The following is a 23340-nucleotide window of genomic DNA, read 5'->3' as shown; positions in this document are numbered from 1 at the left end:
CTCTTGCCGTTTCTCCTATGTAACCAATATTGCAAGGGCACATTATGAGGTATATTATGTTGGTGGTCTTGCAATTTGTCATTTCTTTCAGAGGGCCAGATTTATTACCATATGTCCATGTGTCTCCCAAGATGATTTGATCACAAGCATGGCAATTGCCACATTTGTGGTTTCCTCTGGGGAGTGGTGTCCCATCTATGGTTAGCTGACTGGATGTCTCAAGGTTTTTCCACCTGCTATGGACTAGTTTGTCTCTAAGATTCTGATTCCGCCTGAAATTCTACTTTTTCGGATGAGAAGTTACAGGTGAATTTAAGATTCGGGTCTGCTAGATTCAACCATTCCATGAACTCCTTTAACATTTCTTCTGTCCCTGTCCAAATAAAAAAGACATCATCTATGAATCTATGCCACCCTGTTACGTTTTCATAAAAGGGGGCAAGCTCATTGAAGATATTCTTTATTTCGAATTCCCCCATGTAGATGTTTGCAATGCTGGGGGCACAAGAAGCCCCCATGCTGACTCCTTTGATCTGTTGAAAGAGATCTTGTTTGAATTCGAAACAGTTGTTCAGGAACAGGTGGGAACAGGACCTGGGGAGATCACTCACGCACAAAGAATGGGATAGCATCTACCACAAAGCCAGACACTCGACCTACCACATGGACCTCACCGAAACCCTGACCAAGGTGGCCACCTATTGGTACCATACACCTGAACACTTACATCAATGGGATCCCCGCATTAGTGACCGCTGCTGGAGGGGATGCGGGGGGCTTGGCACCTTGGAACATTTACTTAGAAGCTGCGACTGCTTGCAACCCTACTGGAGTTCGATCTTAGATGACATAGATTCCCATCTGGATACTCAGCTCCCTAGATTCCCCGCTTACATTCTGTTAGGACTCCCCAACGCCCTGATGTACCCATTGAAATCTAGGAGAGGGAGGCTTATAGCGATTGCGCTAGGGGCAGCCGTGCAGAACATCCTGGCACACTGGAAGACCACACAACCTCCCCCACATAACGGCTGGCTGCAACGGCTATGGATGATTCTAGGGATGGAGAAGTTGTCCTTGGCAAGAGCTCAGGCCATACCACACCTTCCGAGAGTCCTCAAGAAGATCAGGAGCAACCAAGCACAAGTGGTTCAGGACTGGGCACGGAGAGTCTGATGTCCCGAGCTTCTGGCAATGAGCACCGATCCTCCGATCAGGCTGCCCCTTCGGGATGGTCTTCTGTCGCAGCAGCAGGAAAAGGTTCGCCACCCAAGCTTGTCCACTTTCCGCCTTCTTGCGTGGAGATTGAGGGGCGAAAGTTGACAGCTTTTGACCTTCCTGCCGAAGTCTGCGAAGTTATCCTGGCAGCCAGGTGTCCCTCCACAAAGTCGATATACACGTGCCGAAGAAACACTTTTTTGAAAATATTGTACAGAAAGGTCTACTAGCCCCTTGTCGGCTTCTGTCAGATGTTCTCCTGTTTATTCTTTGCTTGGCCCAGCAGGACTTTGCTCCGGGCACCTTGAAGGGCTCCTCATCTGCCTTAATTGCCTTTCTTCAGCTGCCAGATTAGCCTTCACTTTTTATATCCCCTCTTGTGCAGAGATTTTGGAAGGGTTTAACCCATTTGTGTCCCCTTACCCTTTTATTATTCCACAGGGAGAGCTTAACTTGTTCCTTACCTTTTTGATGTGCGCACCGTTTGAGCCGCTACACAACTGCCCTCAAAGGTTGCTCAAAACAGCCTTTTTGGTGGCAAGCACCTCTGCCAGGAGGTTGAGCGAACTGCACTGTCATTGCAGCGTCTTTCTAGCAAAAGTGGTACTCCTGACTAGGACATCATTTCTGCCTAAGGTGCTAACACCCTTCCATCTTGGACAGTCTTATTCTGCCCACTTTCTATGCACCTCTGCATCTTTCTAATGAAGAGGAGCGTCTCTACCATTTTGACCCAAAAAGAGTGTTATCTTTCTACCTTGATTGCACTAAATAGTTCCGGGTGGATGACCAACTCTTCATAGGGTACGTGAGAGCAAGGAAGGGGCATGCTGTCCAAAAGAGGACCATATAACGCTGGGTCTTCTGTATCAAAATGTTACACCTTAGCAAAGAAACAACCTGAAGGCCTTCGGGTCCATTCTACTAGGGCAAAGTCAGCCACCATGCCGCTCCAACGTGGTGTACCAATTGCTGATATCTAACAAGTGGCCACCTGGACATCTCTGCACACGTTTGCCAGCCACTATTACATGGATTCTTAGGTTTGCAGGGAGGACCTGTTTGTCCGCTTTGTCTTGCTGGATCTCCTGGATTAAAGCTTTTCAAAGTCCCACCTCTGGGGAAGGTATTGCTTGGCAATCTGTTCAAAGGTAAGGAATCTGCGACTAGATGTCTCTATCAGATGGACAAGTTAATTACCTTTGGTTACGCCTTATACTGTCGAGATGTGATCTAGCAGCAGATTCCTCCACATACTGCGGAATTGTTTTTTGTGTCACGGTTGTCCCCCTTCAGGGCCCTAGTTGTATTTTTAACACACCAGGGCCAATCACTTCATAGCTCAGCACTACTGTTGTGGAAAATTGTGAAAAGCACCGATATCAGCGTGCTGGAGTGGCTGTTATACATGACACCAACAACATCACGCAGAGTCGACTGATGCCATCTACTGGTGCGCAGGGGTACTGCTAAAAAAGATCTTCTAGATCCAGCCTGACACCTGGAAGTTCAAAGGTAAGGAATCTGCGGCTATATCATATCTCTGCTGGATAAGGTGTTAAAAGATAAGTAACTTGTCAAACAGAGAGAGACAGAGGATAACTGTAAATATCCCAAAGTGCCTCTGTAACTGAAACATTGTAACAATATAAGCATATTAAATTATCTCCTCTGAGGTGCCAGGGATGACCAACAGAAGTGATCCCCGGGAACAAGTTGAGGAGATCGAGGCTTGATCAGAGTCAGTGTCCCTGTGGTCTTCTTTATCAACCAGTGATGAGGAGCAAGGGCTTCAGCCACTGATCGCCGCCACCTCGTCCACCACCTTCTGCTGCTGCTGTAGGGCTCGTGAGTAGGACGGGGTGGACCTGGCAACCTTTGTAACCTTCAATCCGATAGACACATCTGGCCGCAGATTCCTTATCTTAGATTCTTCCCCAGGTGCCAGACTGGATCTGGACATTTTTCAGCAGTACCTCGGTGTGTCAGTAGAGGGCAGCGACGTTGCCTCCCAGATGTGATTTCAACGGAGTCCATATAAGGCCGCCCTTGACATGCTGTTGGTTCCTTCTTTTCCCTGCTAACACATGGATCTGCACTGCAGTTCCTCTGGTAGTTTTCGGCCTACTTCACAGTTTTTCAACCGGGAAGTGTTCCTATTTCCCTCTTCTTTAATGTCCTCTGGGTTCAAGCCTCGTGAGTCCTGTGGACATTAACAAATGTCTGCCACCGATCCTTACTCTGTTTGCACGTGGTGTCTAGGTAAGCACCACCATTTCGACGAGTGCGACTCATGTCAACAGCTCCGACAGAAAGCCACATGGAATGTTGCATGAAGCTCCTGGTGGCCCAAAATGTCAGTCTTTTAAGTCTTCTCATGGTCCTCAGTCCCCCACGCATTCTAGGAACCAACCGGGCGTCTGTTCTAGGCGATGTTCCTGCGATTGTCATTTACCTTCGGCATCGGGAGGTTAGTCTACGCAGGTGGTCAAAATTGCGGTGCCACCCGACTTCTTGGCCTATCGCTTCTCCCCACTCTTGTGTTGAAGTGCTGATGCATTAGTCTGCCACGCGTCTCACCACCTATACTGGGACCTGGACTTCTTTGACCCAGATGAGACAATATTCTTTATCTCTTCTTTTTGTTCTCGAGTCATCACCTCCCTCTGGCGCGCCCTTGGGCTCCTTGGGCCCTTGGGCTCCACGGAAGTGCATGAGGTCATGCCTGTGACTTCTCCAGTGGGTTCACCCTCTGCTTCAGGACGGCCTCTTGTGTCAGATACCTCAGCGGCGCCGGTGCACAGCCTATCACAGCTTCCATCTTCGGCTCCAGCTTCTGTTCTGCCAACTCCAGTGGCTGTGTCAAGCTCTTGTCTGCGACTCCCGTAGTGGTGCTATCTACGCTCATCGATGGAGCCAACTGTCCCGGAATTCGCCTTTGGTTTTTCCTTCTGAGGACCATGGTTGTGGAAGCTCTACAGACAGTGTGGTATGACCCCCTCCAGTTCTAGACACAGTACCACCCCCTATACAATCTATTTGGTTACTTGACTTGGGCGACGCCGGTGGCATAGAATGGGGGGGGGGGGTTATACATATCTGCCATTGCACCGTGCTGTAGCTGTTTTGTCTGCTGTTCTTTCAGTTCTCTTCACTTGAGACACCAACTCCCTTGATTGTTTGGATCCTTGTGTGGTATCACAAGATACCTGGACTCCCTTTCTTTCCGGTATCTTCCTCCCTCCATTCCCGCCTTCATAGTGTCCCCCTTTTCCTATGGGAGAGGTTCCATTTAACCCCCTTCTTAGGTGGGGGTACTTTATTACTTCTTCTTGGGGCATATCCTATCTTTCCTCAAGTTTCCATAAAGTGTTGGTCTGATTTGTTACCCATTTCTCCTGCTTCCATAAGTTGGACAATGGGTGATTGTCATAATCAACTATCTGTTGCTGTTAGTTCTACCAGCCCTTCGTTTAGCATGGCGGTCTTTGTACCTCTTCTTCCTCTCGTCCCCTCCACATGCTGTTTATTCTTTATTTCTCCTGGCACCGTCTGCTGGGATCCTTCCTCAGCCGATGAGGTTGGTTCTTGGAAGGTTCCTCTTGTTTTCCTGTAGTAGGCTATGCCTTTCACTTGCTACTCTTATGTAGCACTGTGTTGCAGTTTACCAGCTTGGTCTTTCTGCCTCCACCTCAGTTACTGTTGTAACTTATTCTTTATGACTGTAGGATCTATTATCTCTGTTCTTCCTTGGTTACCTGTGTTCTTGGAGTGTCCTTCGTTCCTCCACTTCTCGTCCCTCCTCACTGGCAGAGGACCTGGGTTACCTTCAGAGGAGTGCATAAACTTTTGCTGTACCCTGTATGACTAGTGTCTACGGACATTTCTATGTTTTTATATTTTCTTATTTATCTTCATATGCCTTTGTCTTTCAATGTCTATGCATGTATGTACCTATCTCTTCCATGGGTGTCTTGTAGATGTCTTTTACTTACGGTATATATGTGTGTGTTCTGCACATAAGGTTGTCTGGCCTTCTTTATGGTGTACGTCGCTTTATTTTACCTACACCCTTCTTCGTGGGCTTGTTCAACGTTCTTGGCTATTCTTGTCTTCTTCCTTACTTCTCTTCAATGAGCGTCTCAGTGAGATTGTTATGGAGAATGCCTTATATATATATCTATCAAGGTACTCAGTATAAGAGCGATTTCTTTTACTGTTCTTGTACCGATGCTCTTCTGCATTCATTGTTCTCTCTTTCTCTTTGCTCCCTCATTCTTTATTAGAGGTCCCTTTTCTCAAAATCTGTTTCTCAGGCTAGTTTCCTTGACAATCGGTGGGTGCTCTTATTTGTTGAATGTGTTCCCGGCGACTGAGCATGCTGTCTATGCTCCTTCCATTGGTTTGAGCCTGGACTTTATGGACTGTTTTCCATGGTTCCTTTGCAACCCCTGACATAGGTTGCTCTTTTACTGGTTGTGTACCGTGTTTCACACTTTCTTATCTCTTCTACTCACTACGGACTTCCCATAGTCCTTCTTGGAGATCACGCCTTTAGGTGAGCATCTTGTTTCACATATTTTTTGGATAGACTGGTCGTCTTCTATGTTTTGGACCAGCTTCTCTTATTTGTGGACCTTTGGTGAGGTAGGTTCTCAGCCCCTCCTCAAAGGTTAATATTGCTTGGGTATCTGATTCTAAGATAAGGATTCTACGGGTAGATGTCTCTACCAGATGGACAAGTTTCTTACCTTTGGTAATGTCTTATCTGGTAGAGACAGGTTCTATCATCGACCCACCCATCCTCCCCACTCTGTGAACTGAAAGCCCTGTGGTCTCCTAGATCCCCTCCTTGCATCCTATTGCAGTTCTTTCAATCTGTACTTGTTGATGCAAGATGTGAGAAGTTGGCCCGATATGCAACGTTCGCTATTCTAGCGACCGCTATGTATCGTTCCAACGACCCTTATGGTGTTTGGTTGTAAGTCAACCTATAGACCAGCTATCCTAGTAGCGTGGATACGAGCAGTCTAAGGCTAAAGACTCGAGAGGGCGCGTTAAGCCAGCTGTTTACCACACATGTACCCCTTGAACACCCAGTGAAAGGACACCACACAAGTGTTATGAAAATAAACAGTATATTTATTAAGAATCACAACAGCCCTGTACTCTTTATGAGGACAGGGTACTAAGCACAAACCAAATCTCTTCAGTAAATACTTCAAGTGCACAATTAAAACAAGTGTCCGAGGACACGGAAAGATTAAGGTCTCGGGCGGACCCGATAAGGCAAGTCGGAAGCGAGGGACTCAGGACCCTAGAGTAAGGAGGCTATGCAGGCACCGAAATGCCGAGTTACCTAGCCACGAGGGCTGCGGCTGCACAAGTCTTACAGGCGTCGGGGTCTTCGCTGACGAGCCAGGAGCCGGAAGAAAAGGAGTTGCTGGCCGGCGACCAGTGCTGAATAGTTCGTAGAGATCCAAGCCTGGATCGGAGATTGAAGAAACCTGAAAGCAGAGGGGACCAAGTTCGTACTACTAGCCAGTAGTCAGAGGGTACCAGGAAGGCACCGATTGGCCGTCACCTCGACCAGGTGAGTGGGCGACGCTAGGCTCTGCAGTCTCTCGGACCAGGAGGCGTTGTCGGCGACCACGGTGGAGGTGCGAGCTGTCCCACGACGGATGTCGCTGTCGGCGTCTGGAGTGGACCAGGAGGGTCCGGGGTGCTTCTCGGAAAGATGGAAGCAAGGGCCAGTCTGGAGCAACCAGACCGGCAGTGTTGATTCTCGGATGTCGTCACAGAAGGACACGAGCCAGCGGCTAGTGACCAGACAACGTGCTGAGCAGCGAGCAGAAGGGCCCCACGCAGATCGTGGAGATGCTGGGAGACTGCACTTCGGTGCTGGAGCGGCTCAGGGTCGGGGCTTCTCGGACCCCAGAGCACTCACCAGAGAGTTACCTCGATGGTCGTGCTGGTTTTTAAGAGCGTGCAGGTTCTGATGATGGCCGGTCCCTCGAGGTCTCGTCGCACCCACAGATCACAGCTGAGCTGATGACGTGGGTAGAGGTCAGAGGTGCCAGGGAAGCCGGTTCTCGTCGAGCTGGGCCGTCGGATTCCTTGAGGAAGGACTTACAGCAAACCGCAGAGTTCTTAGATGGTGCCTGCTGATGCAGGGTGACTACTCCTTAGCCACAAGGGAGAAATCTTGAGAAGAGTCTTGAAGGTCCTTTCGTAGAAAGTAGTTCTTGATTCAAAGATGATCTAATTTGGAAGGGTCCCCGCTCCGGCCTTTATCCTAAAGAAAGGGGTGGGTACATGACTAGGTCCTGCCCTAAGGGTGGGACCAGGAAGGGGGGTAGTTACACCCCTCTCCCCCTGCCGGGCTTTCCCCAGGCCAGGGCTGTCGCCCCTGGAACTGGTTCTAACCGGCAGATGCGTAGTGAGCACCGGGGTGCCACTCCGCAGTCACCTTCGCGCAAAAGCCCTACCTACCCAGAATACACAAACCCTGTCTGGGACGGTGCGAACACCGCCCTCGACAGGAAACCCTTTGTCCAGGCGCTCCTCGCTGGAAGGACTCCCAGCAGCAGGAGGTCAGACTCGTGTCTGTGGTGGCAGCATCCATTTTGTGGAGCTGAGGCTTCAGTTAACTTTAACCGGGGTTCACAGTTACGTACATGTCGTGTCCCTCTAGAAGGGTGGAATGCTAACCTCATCGCCAGAATTGGTGAGAGGGCAGCACCCCGATTCGTATGACACCTTACTCGACATGCCTTGATAACGCGACACCGGAGTTACCGATATGGTACGCGTTATCATGGAACAGCCATTGGGTCTTGATTCCGCAAGCTGCAACCGGGCTCGGCTCGGGCCTGAACCTAGCTCACACGAGCCCACGCACTCTGCCTTCAGGATTGTTAAGGCCTGCCATAGGAGTGACTGATAGGAACTCGGGTGTCCATTGTATGGTTAGATATAGAGCTACTATACCTAAAGCAAAGGGTGATTACACGACTTCGCCCCAGCTGTCATGCAGCCAGTTGTGTCAGATTTAGGAGGCCAGCCAGGGGTGGCATAATACATGCTGCAGCCCCTGGCGGCCCTGGGTACACCTATGCCCTGGGTTACAGGGTCTGATAAGGTGGCCCAGTACCAATTGGTAAATGCACCTAGGGCACATATCGTAATTTAGAGAGAGAACAGCCAGGCTGTGGGTCTGATTGGCAGGCCCACAGCCAGAGAAAGTCGTAAACCAGTGAAACAAAAGCAAAAAATCTGGGTGATCATAGGATTGCAGACCCTACTCTCCTACATGACCCCCCCCCAAACGTCGGAACAACTAGCTAACCTTGACCAGGTGAGTCTTCTTGTTCTAAGTGGAAATATCTGGAGAGCCCATCGGCATTGCCATGATCAGTACCAGGTCTGTGTTCCACTGTGAAGTCCATCCCCTGTAGGGAAATGGACCACCTAAGCAGTTTGGGGTTTTCACCCTTCATCTGATTTAGCCACAAGAGGGGCTTATGGTCGGTCTGAATCTTGAAGTGAGTGCCAAACAAGTATGGCCTCAGCTTCTTCAGGGCCCAAACCACAGCAAAGGCCTCCCTCTCAATAGCTGACCAATTTTTCTCTCTAGGGGTCAGCCGTCTGCTTATAAAAGCAATGGGCTGGTCTTGACCATCAAAATTCAGTTGAGAAAGAACAGCTCCCACACCCAACTCAGAAGCATCTGTTTGGACAATGAATGGTTTGGAGTAGTCCGGACTCTTGAGGATAGGCGCCGTGCACATGGCCTGCTTTAGGTCATCGAATGCTTTTTGACAGCTCGCTGTCCACTGAACCTTTTTTGGCATTTTCTTACTTGTCAGTTCATTTAATGGTGTCACGATGGAACCATAGTTCCTGACAAACTTCCTGTAGTAACCAGTCAGGCCCAAGAAAGCTCGAACCTGAGTCTGGGTGGTTGGAGGAGCCCAGTCCCTGATTGACTGTATCTTGCTCTCCAGTGGCTGAACCTGACCTCCACCTACAAGGTGGCCCAGGTATACAACCTGTGTCTGCCCTATCTGGCACTTGGTGGCCTTGATAGTGAGGCCTGCTGCTTGCAGCGCCTCCAATGTCTTCCGCAGGTGGACCAGGTGATCCTCCCAGGCGGAGCTAAAGACAGCAATATCGTCAAGATACGCCGCACAGAAGTCATCCAGCCCAGTAAGGACGTGATTCACCAACCGTTGGAAGGTGGCAGGTGCATTTTTCAGACCAAAGGGCATCACCACGAACTGATAATGCCCACCAGGGGTTGAAAATGCGGTTTTAGGCTTGGCGTCCTCAGCTAACCTGATTTGCCAATACCCAGCTGTCAGGTCAAACGTACTTAAGTAGTTGGCCGAGGCCAGCCTATCAATAAGCTCGTCTGCCCTTGGTATTGGGTGGGCGTCAGTCTTAGTGACTGCATTGAGACCCCTGTAGTCTACGCAGAACCTCATCTCTCTCTTACCACCCTGGGTGTGAGGTTTCGGCACTAGAACTACGGGACTAGCCCAAGGGCTATCCGAGGGTTCAATGACTCCCAGTTCCAACATTTTCTGCACTTCACTTTTGATGCAGTCTCTAACGTGATCAGGCTGCCTGTAGATTTTACTCATTTCGGGCAAGCTGTCACCAGTGTCGACCTCATGGGTGCACCAATCGGTCTGACTGGGTGTCAGAGAGAACAGATGTCGGAACGACTGAAGAACCTGTTTACAGTCGCTCTGTTGATGTTCGGAGAGGCTGCCACAAAAGACAACACCGTCTACCGAGCCATCGTCAGGATTCTGAGAGAGCAGGTCGGGGAGAGGGTCACTCTCCTCTTCCTGTCCCTCATCTAGGGCCATGAGCAAACTCATGTCCTTCCTGTCGACATATGCTTTTAGCCTGTTGACATGAAGCACCCTGTGGGGGCTCCGGGGAGTTCCCAGGTCGACCAGGTAGGTGACCTCTCCCTTTTTCTCCAGGATGGTGTGGGGCCCGGACCATTTGTCCTTGAGTGCTGCTGGGGCCACTGGCTCCAACACCCACACCTTCTGTCCGGGCTGGAAAACAGTCAAGACAGCCTTTTGGTCATGCCAAGCTTTTTGGAGTTCTTGGCTGGCCTTAAGGTTTTCGGATGCCTTCTCCATGTATTCAGCCATCCGCGAGCGGAGGCCGAGCACATAGTCCACTATGTTGGTTGCAGGCTTTTTGAGAGGTCTCTCCCATCCTTCCTTCACCAAACACAGGGGTCCTCTTACAGGATGCCCGTACAAAAGTTCAAAAGGGCTGTAGCCAACCCCCTTCTGTGGGACTTCTCTGTAGGCGAACAAGAGGCAGGGGATCAGGACGTCCCATCTTCGCCGAAGCTTTTCCGGTAGTCCATGAATCATCCCTTTTAGGGTCCTGTTGAATCTCTCAACAAGCCCATTGCATTGTGGATGATAGGGCGTAGTGAACTTGTAGTTGACACCACATTCCTTCCACATAGCAGTTAAGTAGCTCGACATAAAGTTTGCACCTCTGTCGGAGACGACCTCCTTAGGGAAGCCCACTCTGGAGAACACTCCAACTAGGGCTCTAGCCACAACAGGTGCTGTAGTGGTCCTAAGGGGAATAGCTTCAGGATACCTGGTGGCATGATCCACTACCACCAGTATAAACTTGTGCCCTGATGCTGTCGGTGGTTCCATGGGACCGACGATGTCGATCCCCACCCGTTCAAAGGGCACCCCCACCACAGGCATTGGTATAAGGGGGGCCTTTGTCGTGCCACCTGACTTACCACTGGCTTGGCAAGTGACACAGGAGCGGCAAAACTCCTTGGTATCTTCGTTCATGTGAGGCCAGTGAAAGTGCGAGACAAGCCTGTCCCACGTTTTCGTCTGGCCTAAGTGACCTGCTAAGGGAATCTCGTGGGCCAAGGTAAGTAGGAAACCACGCTGAGACAAGGGGACGACCAGCCTCCTGGTCATGCCAGGCTTGGGGTCTCTTGACTCAGTGTACAGGAGTCCATCTTCCCAGTATACCTTGTGGGTACCTGTGGCGTTCCCAGCAGCCTCAGCAGCAGCCTGCTGTCTGAGGGGTTCAAGAGAAGGGCAGTCTAACTGGTCCTTCCCCAGATCTTCCCTTGAGGGTCCCCCTGAGCCCAAGAATTCAACTTGATCAAGTTCGAACTCTCTCGGCTCAGTTTCCCTCAATTCCTGTAGGTCAGCCTCCTCTGAGACTTGATCCTCGACCTGGGGCAAGGGGGAAGGCGCAGCCTTAACCCTACTGCTCTTTTTCTTGGGAGGTGTCTGGTCCGTTGTTCCAGGATCCAGCACCTGTTCAGTGGGGCATCTCCTGACCTGTGACCTAGTCACAGCGAACACATGTGCTGGCAAACCTAACATTTCCATGTGAGTCCGGTGCTCCACTTCTGACCATTGTGACGACTCCAAATCATTGCCCAACAAACAATCCACTGGGAGGTCTGGACTAACTACAACCTTCTTTTGGCCAGTTACCCCTCCCCAGGAGAAAGCTACAATTGCCATACTGTGATTGGTAGTGACATTGCTTGCATTGGTCACCAGGAATTCTGTACCTGGCATGATCTGTCCAGGGTCCACAAAGTTAGGCGTCACCATGGTGACGCTGGCACAAGTGTCCCTATAGGCCTGAGCCATCTTTCCATTTATGAAAGGCGTCTGTCTGTATTTGCCCAAGGTATTGGGGCTTACGTCAGGGGACACGTCCACGTCCCCTGTACTGACAAGGACAGCCTGAGTGAGCGTGCCAACTAAGTTGTCACGCCCCTCAGAACCCAGGGTTAACCCTACTAAACCCTTGGGAGGCGCACTACCACTGCTGTCTGTACTAGGGGGCACAGGTGCCTTAGGGGCTGCAGTGGCAGGAGTCTGCCCTCCTCCTTTCTTGGTGCACTCACTAAACCAGTGAGATTTACTTTTACAGTACTGGCACCATCGTTTGGATTGGCCTTCTTTCTTCTTTTGGGGAGCCTGACCCCCACCCTCTTTGGGTTGTTGGGGACCTATCGAAGACTTCTGGTCATTTTGTTCCCCTTTAGAATCCTTACCCTTCTGGTCTGCTTTCTTCTGACCACCTTGATTCTGGCCCTGGTTCTGTTTAACTCTCGTACGAACCCATTTGTCTGCCTTCTGCCCCAATTCTTGAGGAGAGGTCAGATCCGAGTCGACAAGATGCTGATGCAACAACTGGTTCTGACAATTGTTTAAAATTTGTTCTCTCATCATCAAATTGTACAATCCTTTGTAATCAGTAACCTTACTGCCCAGCAACCAGCCCTCAAAAGCCTTAGTGGCACAATCGACAAAATCAGACCAGTCTTGAGCCTGCGTTTTCTGGGTATCCCTGAACAGCACCCTGTACTGCTCAGTGGTTAGGCCGAACCCTTCAACGAGTGTATTCTTCAAGACTTGGTAATTGTTAGCGTCCTCTACCCTTGTGGTGAGGAGCTTGTCTCTTCCTTTACCTTCAAAGGAGAGCCACAAGATAGCTGCCCACTGACTCTGGGGAACACCTTGCACAGTGCAGGCCCTCTCCAAAGCAGTAATCCATTTGTGGATGTCGTCCCCTTGTTTAAAGGGGGGCACTATCTTCCCAAGGTGTTTCGTATCGAAACTCTTTTCCCTATTACTAGGTACATTGCTGCCACCAGTGGGGACTGCCCCACTTAACTGTTGCTCTCTAGCAAAAGCAAGCTTTTCTTTGGCCAGGGCAAGTTCTTCCCTTTCGATCCTCAGATTAGCTGCCCTTTCCTTAGCTTCGTACACTCTCCTCTGAGGGGACGTCATCCCTCTTTGAGAAGAGTTGCGAGAGCCATTGGTTCGAAGGGATCTGTTAGAGCCTCTTGATAGAGACCTAACTCGTCCATTCCCAATGTTAAGCGCACCTGACAGTAGCGCCGGGGGTCCCCCAGTACCACTATCATGTCTGCTTAAGTTGGACCGTGTCAGTCTGACGACTTCTACCTGTCCCTTATCTGCCTCGTCCCCAGAGAGATCCTCATCCTCATCCTCCTCGTCATCTTCGTTCTCAGTTGCGAGGTGAATGAGGTCAGGATCGTCCCGGGTTCCCTCGAGGGGAGGCATGCCTCCTTCTGGATTAGAAGGGCTAAGAAGCTTCTCAGCCTTTCTGGCATCATAAGTCTCTAGGAGACCAATCAGAAAGGAGGTGGTGGGGTTAGCCCCTTGCTTAATCTTCCTAGAGGTACATACTTGTCGTAACTCATGGAAGTTAAGCGCAGTATATCTTGACGGGATGACCTGTGGAGGGTCAACTGACACAAGGGGAGACTCAGAGTTTCCTCCTTTGTCCGACATACTGTTTCTAGTGTGGTGTAAGTGATGCACCTACCTACACTATGTGTTTACCTACTTTTCCCTTGCTAAGAGCTGTAGCCAAGGTGTGCTAAGCCTTGAGGAGCTACAACAGCTGGTTCAGTAGAACTCAGAGTATTCTAAGCTTTAGTTATATGTACTAACAGTACTTGTGCGATCTTTCAACAAGATATTCTTAGGATACGTGTGGTAAAACAACAGCAAGCTCAAATCCCAACCGCTGCTCACCAATGTGAGAAGTTGGCCCGATATGCAACGTTCGCTATTCTAGCGACCGCTATGTATCGTTCCAACGACCCTTATGGTGTTTGGTTGTAAGTCAACCTATAGACCAGCTATCCTAGTAGCGTGGATACGAGCAGTCTAAGGCTAAAGACTCGAGAGGGCGCGTTAAGCCAGCTGTTTACCACACATGTACCCCTTGAACACCCAGTGAAAGGACACCACACAAGTGTTATGAAAATAAACAGTATATTTATTAAGAATCACAACAGCCCTGTACTCTTTATGAGGACAGGGTACTAAGCACAAACCAAATCTCTTCAGTAAATACTTCAAGTGCACAATTAAAACAAGTGTCCGAGGACACGGAAAGATTAAGGTCTCGGGCGGACCCGATAAGGCAAGTCGGAAGCGAGGGACTCAGGACCATAGAGTAAGGAGGCTATGCAGGCACCGAAATGCCGAGTTACCTAGCCACGAGGGCTGCGGCTGCACAAGTCTTACAGGCGTCGGGGTCTTCGCTGACGAGCCAGGAGCCGGAAGAAAAGGAGTTGCTGGCCGGCGACCAGTGCTGAATAGTTCGTAGAGATCCAAGCCTGGATCGGAGATTGAAGAAACCTGAAAGCAGAGGGGACCAAGTTCGTACTACTAGCCAGTAGTCAGAGGGTACCAGGAAGGCACCGATTGGCCGTCACCTCGACCAGGTGAGTGGGCGACGCTAGGCTCTGCAGTCTCTCGGACCAGGAGGCGTTGTCGGCGACCACGGTGGAGGTGCGAGCTGTCCCACGACGGATGTCGCTGTCGGCGTCTGGAGTGGACCAGGAGGGTCCGGGGTGCTTCTCGGAAAGATGGAAGCAAGGGCCAGTCTGGAGCAACCAGACCGGCAGTGTTGATTCTCGGATGTCGTCACAGAAGGACACGAGCCAGCGGCTAGTGACCAGACAACGTGCTGAGCAGCGAGCAGAAGGGCCCCACGCAGATCGTGGAGATGCTGGGAGACTGCACTTCGGTGCTGGAGCGGCTCAGGGTCGGGGCTTCTCGGACCCCAGAGCACTCACCAGAGAGTTACCTCGATGGTCGTGCTGGTTTTTAAGAGCGTGCAGGTTCTGATGATGGCCGGTCCCTCGAGGTCTCGTCGCACCCACAGATCACAGCTGAGCTGATGACGTGGGTAGAGGTCAGAGGTGCCAGGGAAGCCGGTTCTCGTCGAGCTGGGCCGTCGGATTCCTTGAGGAAGGACTTACAGCAAACCGCAGAGTTCTTAGATGGTGCCGGCTGATGCAGGGTGACTACTCCTTAGCCACAAGGGAGAAATCTTGAGAAGAGTCTTGAAGGTCCTTTCGTAGAAAGTAGTTCTTGATTCAAAGATGATCTAATTTGGAAGGGTCCCCGCTCCGGCCTTTATCCTAAAGAAAGGGGTGGGTACATGACTAGGTCCTGCCCTAAGGGTGGGACCAGGAAGGGGGGTAGTTACACCCCTCTCCCCCTGCCGGGCTTTCCCCAGGCCAGGGCTGTCGCCCCTGGAACTGGTTCTAACCGGCAGATGCGTAGTGAGCACCGGGGTGCCACTCCGCAGTCACCTTCGCGCAAAAGCCCTACCTACCCAGAATACACAAACCCTGTCTGGGACGGTGCGAACACCGCCCTCGACAGGAAACCCTTTGTCCAGGCGCTCCTCGCTGGAAGGACTCCCAGCAGCAGGAGGTCAGACTCGTGTCTGTGGTGGCAGCATCCATTTTGTGGAGCTGAGGCTTCAGTTAACTTTAACCGGGGTTCACAGTTACGTACATGTCGTGTCCCTCTAGAAGGGTGGAATGCTAACCTCATCGCCAGAATTGGTGAGAGGGCAGCACCCCGATTCGTATGACACCTTACTCGACATGCCTTGATAACGCGACACCGGAGTTACCGATATGGTACGCGTTATCATGGAACAGCCATTGGGTCTTGATTCCGCAAGCTGCAACCGGGCTCGGCTCGGGCCTGAACCTAGCTCACACGAGCCCACGCACTCTGCCTTCAGGATTGTTAAGGCCTGCCATAGGAGTGACTGATAGGAACTCGGGTGTCCATTGTATGGTTAGATATAGAGCTACTATACCTAAAGCAAAGGGTGATTACACGACTTCGCCCCAGCTGTCATGCAGCCAGTTGTGTCAGATTTAGGAGGCCAGCCAGGGGTGGCATAATACATGCTGCAGCCCCTGGCGGCCCTGGGTACACCTATGCCCTGGGTTACAGGGTCTGATAAGGTGGCCCAGTACCAATTGGTAAATGCACCTAGGGCACATATCGTAATTTAGAGAGAGAACAGCCAGGCTGTGGGTCTGATTGGCAGGCCCACAGCCAGAGAAAGTCGTAAACCAGTGAAACAAAAGCAAAAAATCTGGGTGATCATAGGATTGCAGACCCTACTCTCCTACACAAGATCCTACCCCATTTTGGCACACTGTTTCCTGAACCTGTTTCTCTACGTGGCTCCGCATTGTTGGCGCGAGAATGGTCACTAAGAAAATGACGTCAGCGTGTCTAGGGAAGGGCTTATATGGCCAACTTTGACGTCACATATGGGAGATGACATTGCTGTTAAGTCGCTTGATGCCCTCTACCGACGTGCAGAGGTTCTGCTGAAAAATGTCCGAATCCAGAGTGCCGCCTGGGGAGAATTCTGAGATAAGGAATTTGCGGCTATATCCTGTCTCTACCAGATAATGCGTTATCAAAGGGAAGTAACTTCTCCTTCTGGGGTGGGAGGGGGTGTCTGTGGTGCTTCCCTCCAGCCCCCGCAGCGGACTTCCTTTCGCCCCGCACAGGGGACTTCCCTCCCAGTCCAGGAAGGTGGTGATCCAGTCCCAGAGTAGTGTAGGTGAGGTAAAGGAATGCCCTTCATCCTCAAAGGTCACTCTCAGTCTCACAGGAGTGCAGCATAGCATATCACACTCCCAATGTCCTCAGGCATTTCTTGGCCTCCATGAACGATGCCCGCTGTTTTTGAACCTCTCTAGAGAAGACTGGGAAGAACATCATCCTCTGGTTTTCCACTAGGATGTCCCTGTGTTGCCTGAATTGTTCCAGGATATAGTCTCTGTCGCAATGGTGCAGCAATTTTGTCACTACCAGTTGAGGACTGGAACCTGGTAGGAGTGGACGTGTGGGGACCTGGTGAGCACGTTCAAGTGCATGGTGTGGAGACAGCCCCTCTGAGACCACATTGCCTCGAAGCCACTGTTCAAGGTTGTCAGCGCATGAAGTCACGGCCCTCCAGCAGCGAGGGGGTGGCGATTGATGTAGACTGTGCCTAAACTCACAAAGCCAGGTAATATAGGCTGCAGAGTGAAAGTGGTACCACCAGCAAGGTGTAGTACGAGCAGATGTCATTACTGTTGGGGTACGGCTGATAACCCCAGCCCGCTAAGTACTCTCTAGATTGTGACTGGTAGTCCCCAAACATGGAACTCACTGCGAGAAGCTCCGAGGTGCTCGGGTCCCATATGGGCATATGGGTCAAGTGCGGCTCAGGACAGGGAGAACAATGTGCACCATTAGGGTATTCAGGGCCCTCTCCCCACCGGTACCTTCTCAGCATCAGTGGAGGCGTAGGCTACGAGCGGAGATCGTCCTCTAGGGCGCCAACTGCGATGGTGATGGTGTGGTTTGTTAATGACCATAACAGCCACACTCTGCAACCCCAGCAAGGACAAGTGGAATCATTGTCCTACCGGCAGTTGCTGCAGCGCCAGACCTGCAGTATGGTAGGTGTTTGATCCCAGCCAGCGACTGCGCCACCAGTGGCTCTGCTGTACAGGGAAGAGCAACCGGGGCCCACACCATAGGGAAGATGACAGGCCGGCCCACGGCAGTGCATCTCAAGGGATGTGTGGATTTTCGCATCTGCACTTCAGCATTGGACTGCCACTCCTAGTCCCCAGTCACTTGCGCAGGAGATCCTTCAGGCCCCAGCTGGGGTGGCCACCAACAATGCCCCCGCGTGACGGGGGGTGGTGGCTCCCAGCCACCATATATATGCCATTACAGTAGGGTGCCCATGGCAGAGAACTCCCCTTGGTCGTCACTTCCAGGCCTCGATAATCTAGAGTCGGCCCGGGGACTGCGCCAGTCAGGGGGAAGGCAAAATAAATATTTTGGACGCAGCCCCGATGTCAGGGGGTAGGGTCCTGTTGATTTTCAGGCTGGTGTAGGCAGGGCTCTGCTCTGGGCACTATCAAGGGTTATCGTTCGTCCATCTCCGCCATTCTACAGCTTCCAGATCAGCCTTATCTTTTTAAGTCTCTGGTTGTTAATTGCTTCCTCAAAGGCATTACACACACGTTTCCTCCCGTGCCTTTCTTAATGCCTCTGTGGGACTTAAATCTTGTCTTGACCTTTCTGATGTGCGCTCCCTTTGAGCCCCTTGATAACTGTCCTTTACGTCTTCTCGCTCCCAAGACGGATTTCCTGGAACCTATCTCCTCTGCCAGAAGAGTGAATGAGCTCCAGGCTCTTTCTTCTAAACCTCCTTTCCTTTCTGTTCATCCGGACAAGGTGGTTTTAAGGACCTGTCCTTCTTTCCTGCCAAAGGTTGTCACACCCTTCCACATCCGGCTGACCATCACTTTGCCCACCTTCTTTCCGCCTCCGCATCCTTCAAAAGAGGAAGAGAGACTCCACTGTTTGGACCCTAAACGTGCGCTCTCGTTCTATCTGAAGCGCTCACAACAGTTCCGAGTGGATGACCAGCTCTTTGTTGGCTGCGTGGGCGCCAAAAAAGGTTGGGCCCTCCACAAACGGAACATCTCTCGGTGGGTCGTTCTGTGCATCAAAGCATGGTACTCGTTAGCTAAAAAGGAACCTCCTGTGGGGCTGCGTGCCCATTCTACCAGGGCAACAGCAGCCACTACTGCCTTGGGACGCAGCGTTCCCTTGCAGGACATTTGTCAGGCAGATAAGTGGGCCTCGCTGCACATGTTTACCAAGCATTACTGCCTTAACAGTCAAGTCCAGAGAGACGGCTTCTTTGGCCGTTCCATTCTCCGTGACTTTCTGGTGTAATCTTGTTCGCAGACCCACCACCGGGGTTGGTATTGCTGGTGTATCTATTATAAGCTAAGGAATCGATCATTAACGTGTCTCTTTCAGATGCACAAGTTACTACTTGTGTAACAATATATCTGTTAGACACATTAGTTAGTGATAGATTCCTTACCACCCCACCCATCCTCCCCGTTCTGCGAGCTGATTTCTAGGGTTAAGGTCATCCCTTTCAGGGCCCTAGTTTCATGGCACCAGTGGTCAGTTTCTTGCATGGCTCTGCGTTCCTGTCAGTCGAAAGTCGTGTACAGAATTGATGTCAGCGCGCATGGGTGGCACCCAAGTAGTCTCCGTGACGTCATCTTGGTGCATACGATGCCAGCGACTGACGTGGAGCCACACAACGCTAACTTCTGACATGCAGGGGTACTGCTGACGGAAAACCTTCTGTATCCAGTCTGACGCCTGGGGATATTCTAAGGTAAGGAATCTATCACTAGCTAATTTCTCTTACAGATATATCGTAACACAAGTAGTAACTTGTGCATTCGGTGTGAAGCCACGCCCCCATGGTGAGTTTTTTCTTGCTAAGCATAAATACCTCTGTCTTGTCCTTGTTGAGCATGAGACAGTTGGCTTCCATCCAATTTGGAACTTCAGTCATGCAGGAGGTGGACTTGTTTCTTGTCTTAGATGTCTTGTCCAAGAGGGAGAGTGTGAGTTGCATGTGTCCTGCACAGGAAAAACTGTTGATTTTGTGTGCGCGGATGACATTGGCCAGAGTCATGTTTGTGTTGACGAGGGTGGGGCTGGGTGATGAACCTTGAGGGACTCGGCTGATTAGTTTGTGGGTTTCTGCAGAGTAAAGTGCCAACCTGACTGACATCTTGTGTTCCCTCCATTAAGAAGTAGCAGATCCAGCGGAGATTGGGGTCTTTGGATACCAATCTCGTGCAGACGCCAGATAAGGTTGGGGTGTGATATGGGGTCAAATGCTACAGAGAGTGCTGGGAAAATGAGGTCTGCTGTGTCTCCTCTGTCAAGGATCATGCTGGTGTCGCCTGTGGTGGAAATGAGTTCTGTTTCTTTACAGTGTTTGGGCCTGAATCCAGACTGGGTGACATCGAGAAGCTTGTGGTCGGTGAGGCATTCGTTGATTAGTTGAGTTGGTGGAAGATTTCTCCGCTCTCTTGAGGCATTAGGCTCTAGTTGAATGACAGTTTCTTTTCAGAACAAAAACGCAGTATACATGAAAGTTAAAAACAAATTCAGAAAGGAAATCGAAAGGAAGCAAGAGATGCTTCTACAAAACAGGGGATGAGAGTATCTGTATATGTTTTAGTAGTTGTATTTCTTGGCTATATTTTGTGATTTTTATTTAACTAAAAATGTAATGTGATAAGTTGACTCTCTTCCTTTGTGTTGTTTCTGCAGGTATTGTCCAAGGAGGAGCCCTTCAAAGCATTTGCACTCAAATAATAACAACTGTTGACCAAGAGCAGAGCAAGGTCCTCTGGATCCCTGCTAGCCCTTTATAAACTTTAAATATGATTTTTCCAAGAATTGTTCCCCAAGTCTTATTTCAAGATGGCATCCAGCCTGGGTCCACAGAGAACACGAGACAATGTATCATCATGCTGTTGTGACAGTCGTTTGGAATGTCTCTTGTTCAGTGGCTAGAGCGTTGGCCATTGCAGCAGGTTACTGTGTTCCATTCCCAGCTCTTGTGTGTTACTATAGGTGTACTCCTGTTGTGCTGCACTCCTCCCATCTCTAACAGGTTAACAATAGGTCACCCTATGCTTTTTGGTTCCTGACAGGGCCATGGAAACTTTAGTGTGCAACACAGAAAACTGTACCCTGTCCCTTTTTACTTTGGGTGCAGGGGCTAAAAGTGGAAAGACTTACATTCCAAGATTATTATACTGGTGTGTTGCCGCCTGTTTCAGTTATGCACATGTGCTTTTCTGTTAACAGTATGTGGTCATTATCGCCATGGTTCCTCTCTTTCTTAATTCTTTTACATGTTGTACTAAAATATATTTTTATTGGTCAGGTTTCCCAAACATTTGTGTATTTTGGTAACAACTTGCTCAGCTGTGAAATTTCAAGTCAGTACAGACTAATTGAAAAATGAGAAAGCACAGGGTGGACAGTGCAAAATAAGTATCTGACTGGTAGTCTCGCCCGGACTTCTTGTGGTACTCAAACCTTTAATCTTTTCAACTGCTTCATCTCTAGCATCACGTCTTTGTGGATGGAATGGTACTAGTAGCGTTTAGGTAATCTGCCCTGTCGACTGAACCGGAAACAAAGAAAGCTAAATAAACACGAAAGGATGAACCACAATGAAATGTAAAAAAGAAACCTTGTGAACAGCAGCCAATGTTCTTCAACAACGAGGGTGTAAATGAGAAGAACTCAATGCCTTTTAATGCGATACATGCATTTCTGAATGACGGAGGAGTATGGTACACTCAAACAGAAGGTCATCTTTACAGGGGCTTCTATCATGGCTGCTCATGCATGTTCAAAGCAACTTTCCAGCAACTTGCATGGCCAACGGCAGAAAACACAGACACTAATTCTCTTGAGCGGAGGACGCCATGCAGCAATTGCACATTTAGAATCACAAGTTTACAAAACATTTTCTGAATCTTTGTTAATATTTACTTGAAGGTTATGTATTTCTTGTACTCATTTACTTTATTTTTCTCTCCTTTCAAGGTGTAATTTGTTTGTTCCTCTCTGTGACTGGAATGGTTTTGGTGTGAATGGAATTACATAAACTAATTAGCCTTTACTTTCTAGACCCCTTTATCATATTGTAACCTCACTCATTAGTGTCCTGTGTGAATTACAAGATCAGTGTATGCTGAGGACACCCCAGAGGATTGAAGGGATTTCTCTATGAACGGTTGTTTGAAGACCCCACAGGTCCTCTGTAGATCTAAAACAAGAAGCATGTGTAGAAAATAGGTACTGTTAGTTTGTTTCTAATACAAAATGAATCAAGAGTATGGTACCTTAGTCTGGGAAGGCTAACACGGCTGTGAGGATCCGTTGTTTTTAGAAAAAAATGCCCCTGCTTCCCATTTACCTAATCAACTATTTTTACTTTTATATCCTTGTCATAAAGCAGAATTGTGTCGGGTAACTTCAGAATAACTGTTTTATCTTTCCTTTAGTGTACTATCAGATATATAATGAATGGAACCTCACTGATATAACTGAAAACGATCAATGGCTAGTAATTAACATGAATTGCATTCCCAGTTAATGACTGACTGCATTAGCCTACATCATCTTTACTATTTGCGGTGTGCCTTATCAGTTCCCGTACTTGTGCCTTTAAAATGATATATACAGTCTTATTTTTTCATGAAATAGAAGTAGTAAATGTATTTGTCTTTGCCGCCTTACTTTTTCATGCATTTATATAGGCTTGATTTTGAGATGCGTTTCTGATGAACAATGAAGCTTTTAATATTCTTGAATGATCCTGGTGACTGCACTGCTTTGAACCGTTTCATGTGTCAATGATGCAGTAAGTCCATAAACTGAATAAGAAAATTATGTCCTGCACAATGTCCCTTTCAGGCCTGTTTTGTTTTTTCAGCAATTATGTTAAATTCATCCATCTCGCCGCCTTTCTAGAGCATAGTCTATTTCAGTGTGTCATAACTTCCACGGCTTTATCAAGAAACTGACTCTGCCGAACAAGGGTCCCACTAAAATGATGATAGAGACTTGAACCATTTTTTCTCTTCAGCCTTCTGCTGCTGCATAAATATCTAACTCTATCATTGTATTATTATGTGAGCAATTCACTTGTTACCATCATTGATGTAAACCATCAGGATGTTTTTGCGAAATTGAAATGATTCCATGTGTCTCTGCGCATGTATGTAGATATCTAAAATACATTCTAACAGTTGTGACCTCTAGATTACACTGATTCTTTAAAACACGGGCAGCATTTCTTTTAAAGAATTGTTGAATAAAGCATGATCCAAGGGAAAGTGTGCAGGTGTTGTGTGACTAAGTGTACAACTTTTTATTTTTACAATCCAGGCACTGAATAGAAAGATGCACAGGGAATGACTTATGAGATAGCAGGACAATTATAGTTGACTCATTGCGAGCGGGTTGTGTTTTAGGTCTGGGTGAAAGGTCAGGGGCATCTTCCAAAAAGAAAACTCCTTTAGTAAATGGAAGTTTCCAGATTGGTCTATCAAGCCATTTGAGATTTTCCAGAAGAATTGCAATAGTTAAACCTATATGTGTTACCCATAAAGATAGTCTATTCCAACAAGTTGAACCAATTTCCTGGAGGTTGGTAAGTGTATCACAATCCAACTATACCACTTTAATGCAACCAGACAGATTTTGTAACTGAAATTTCTGTACCCCACACCTGGCTCTTGTCAAGTCGCACTATGAATCATCCACACCATATTAGAGAAGCTGTTTTAACACTCAGGAACTTGTGATAGTT

At 49.1% G+C, this 23340-nt stretch overlaps 1 protein-coding gene across 8 annotated transcripts in view; it reads left to right on the top strand.

Annotated features, from left to right (window-relative positions):
* DLG5 (discs large MAGUK scaffold protein 5) overlaps positions 1 to 22864 on the top strand; it is a 1254082-nt gene extending 1231218 nt beyond the window's left edge. For all 8 annotated transcript variants that reach the window (XM_086922111.1, XM_086922103.1, XM_086922109.1 and 5 more), the window contains one exon: positions 20277 to 22864. In XM_086922111.1, the coding sequence (XP_086778237.1) occupies positions 20277 to 20380 (104 nt within the window). In that variant the 3' untranslated portion in view covers positions 20381 to 22864. The remainder of the gene's footprint in view (positions 1 to 20276) is intronic.
* The last annotated feature ends 476 nt before the right edge of the window (positions 22865 to 23340 follow it).

Source organism: Lissotriton vulgaris, chromosome 5, assembly GCF_964263255.1.
Source record: "Lissotriton vulgaris chromosome 5, aLisVul1.2, whole genome shotgun sequence".
NCBI classification, from domain to species: domain Eukaryota; kingdom Metazoa; phylum Chordata; class Amphibia; order Caudata; family Salamandridae; genus Lissotriton; species Lissotriton vulgaris.
Note: the sequence above shows the minus strand (reverse complement) of the source record. Positions and strands in the feature narration are given on the sequence as shown.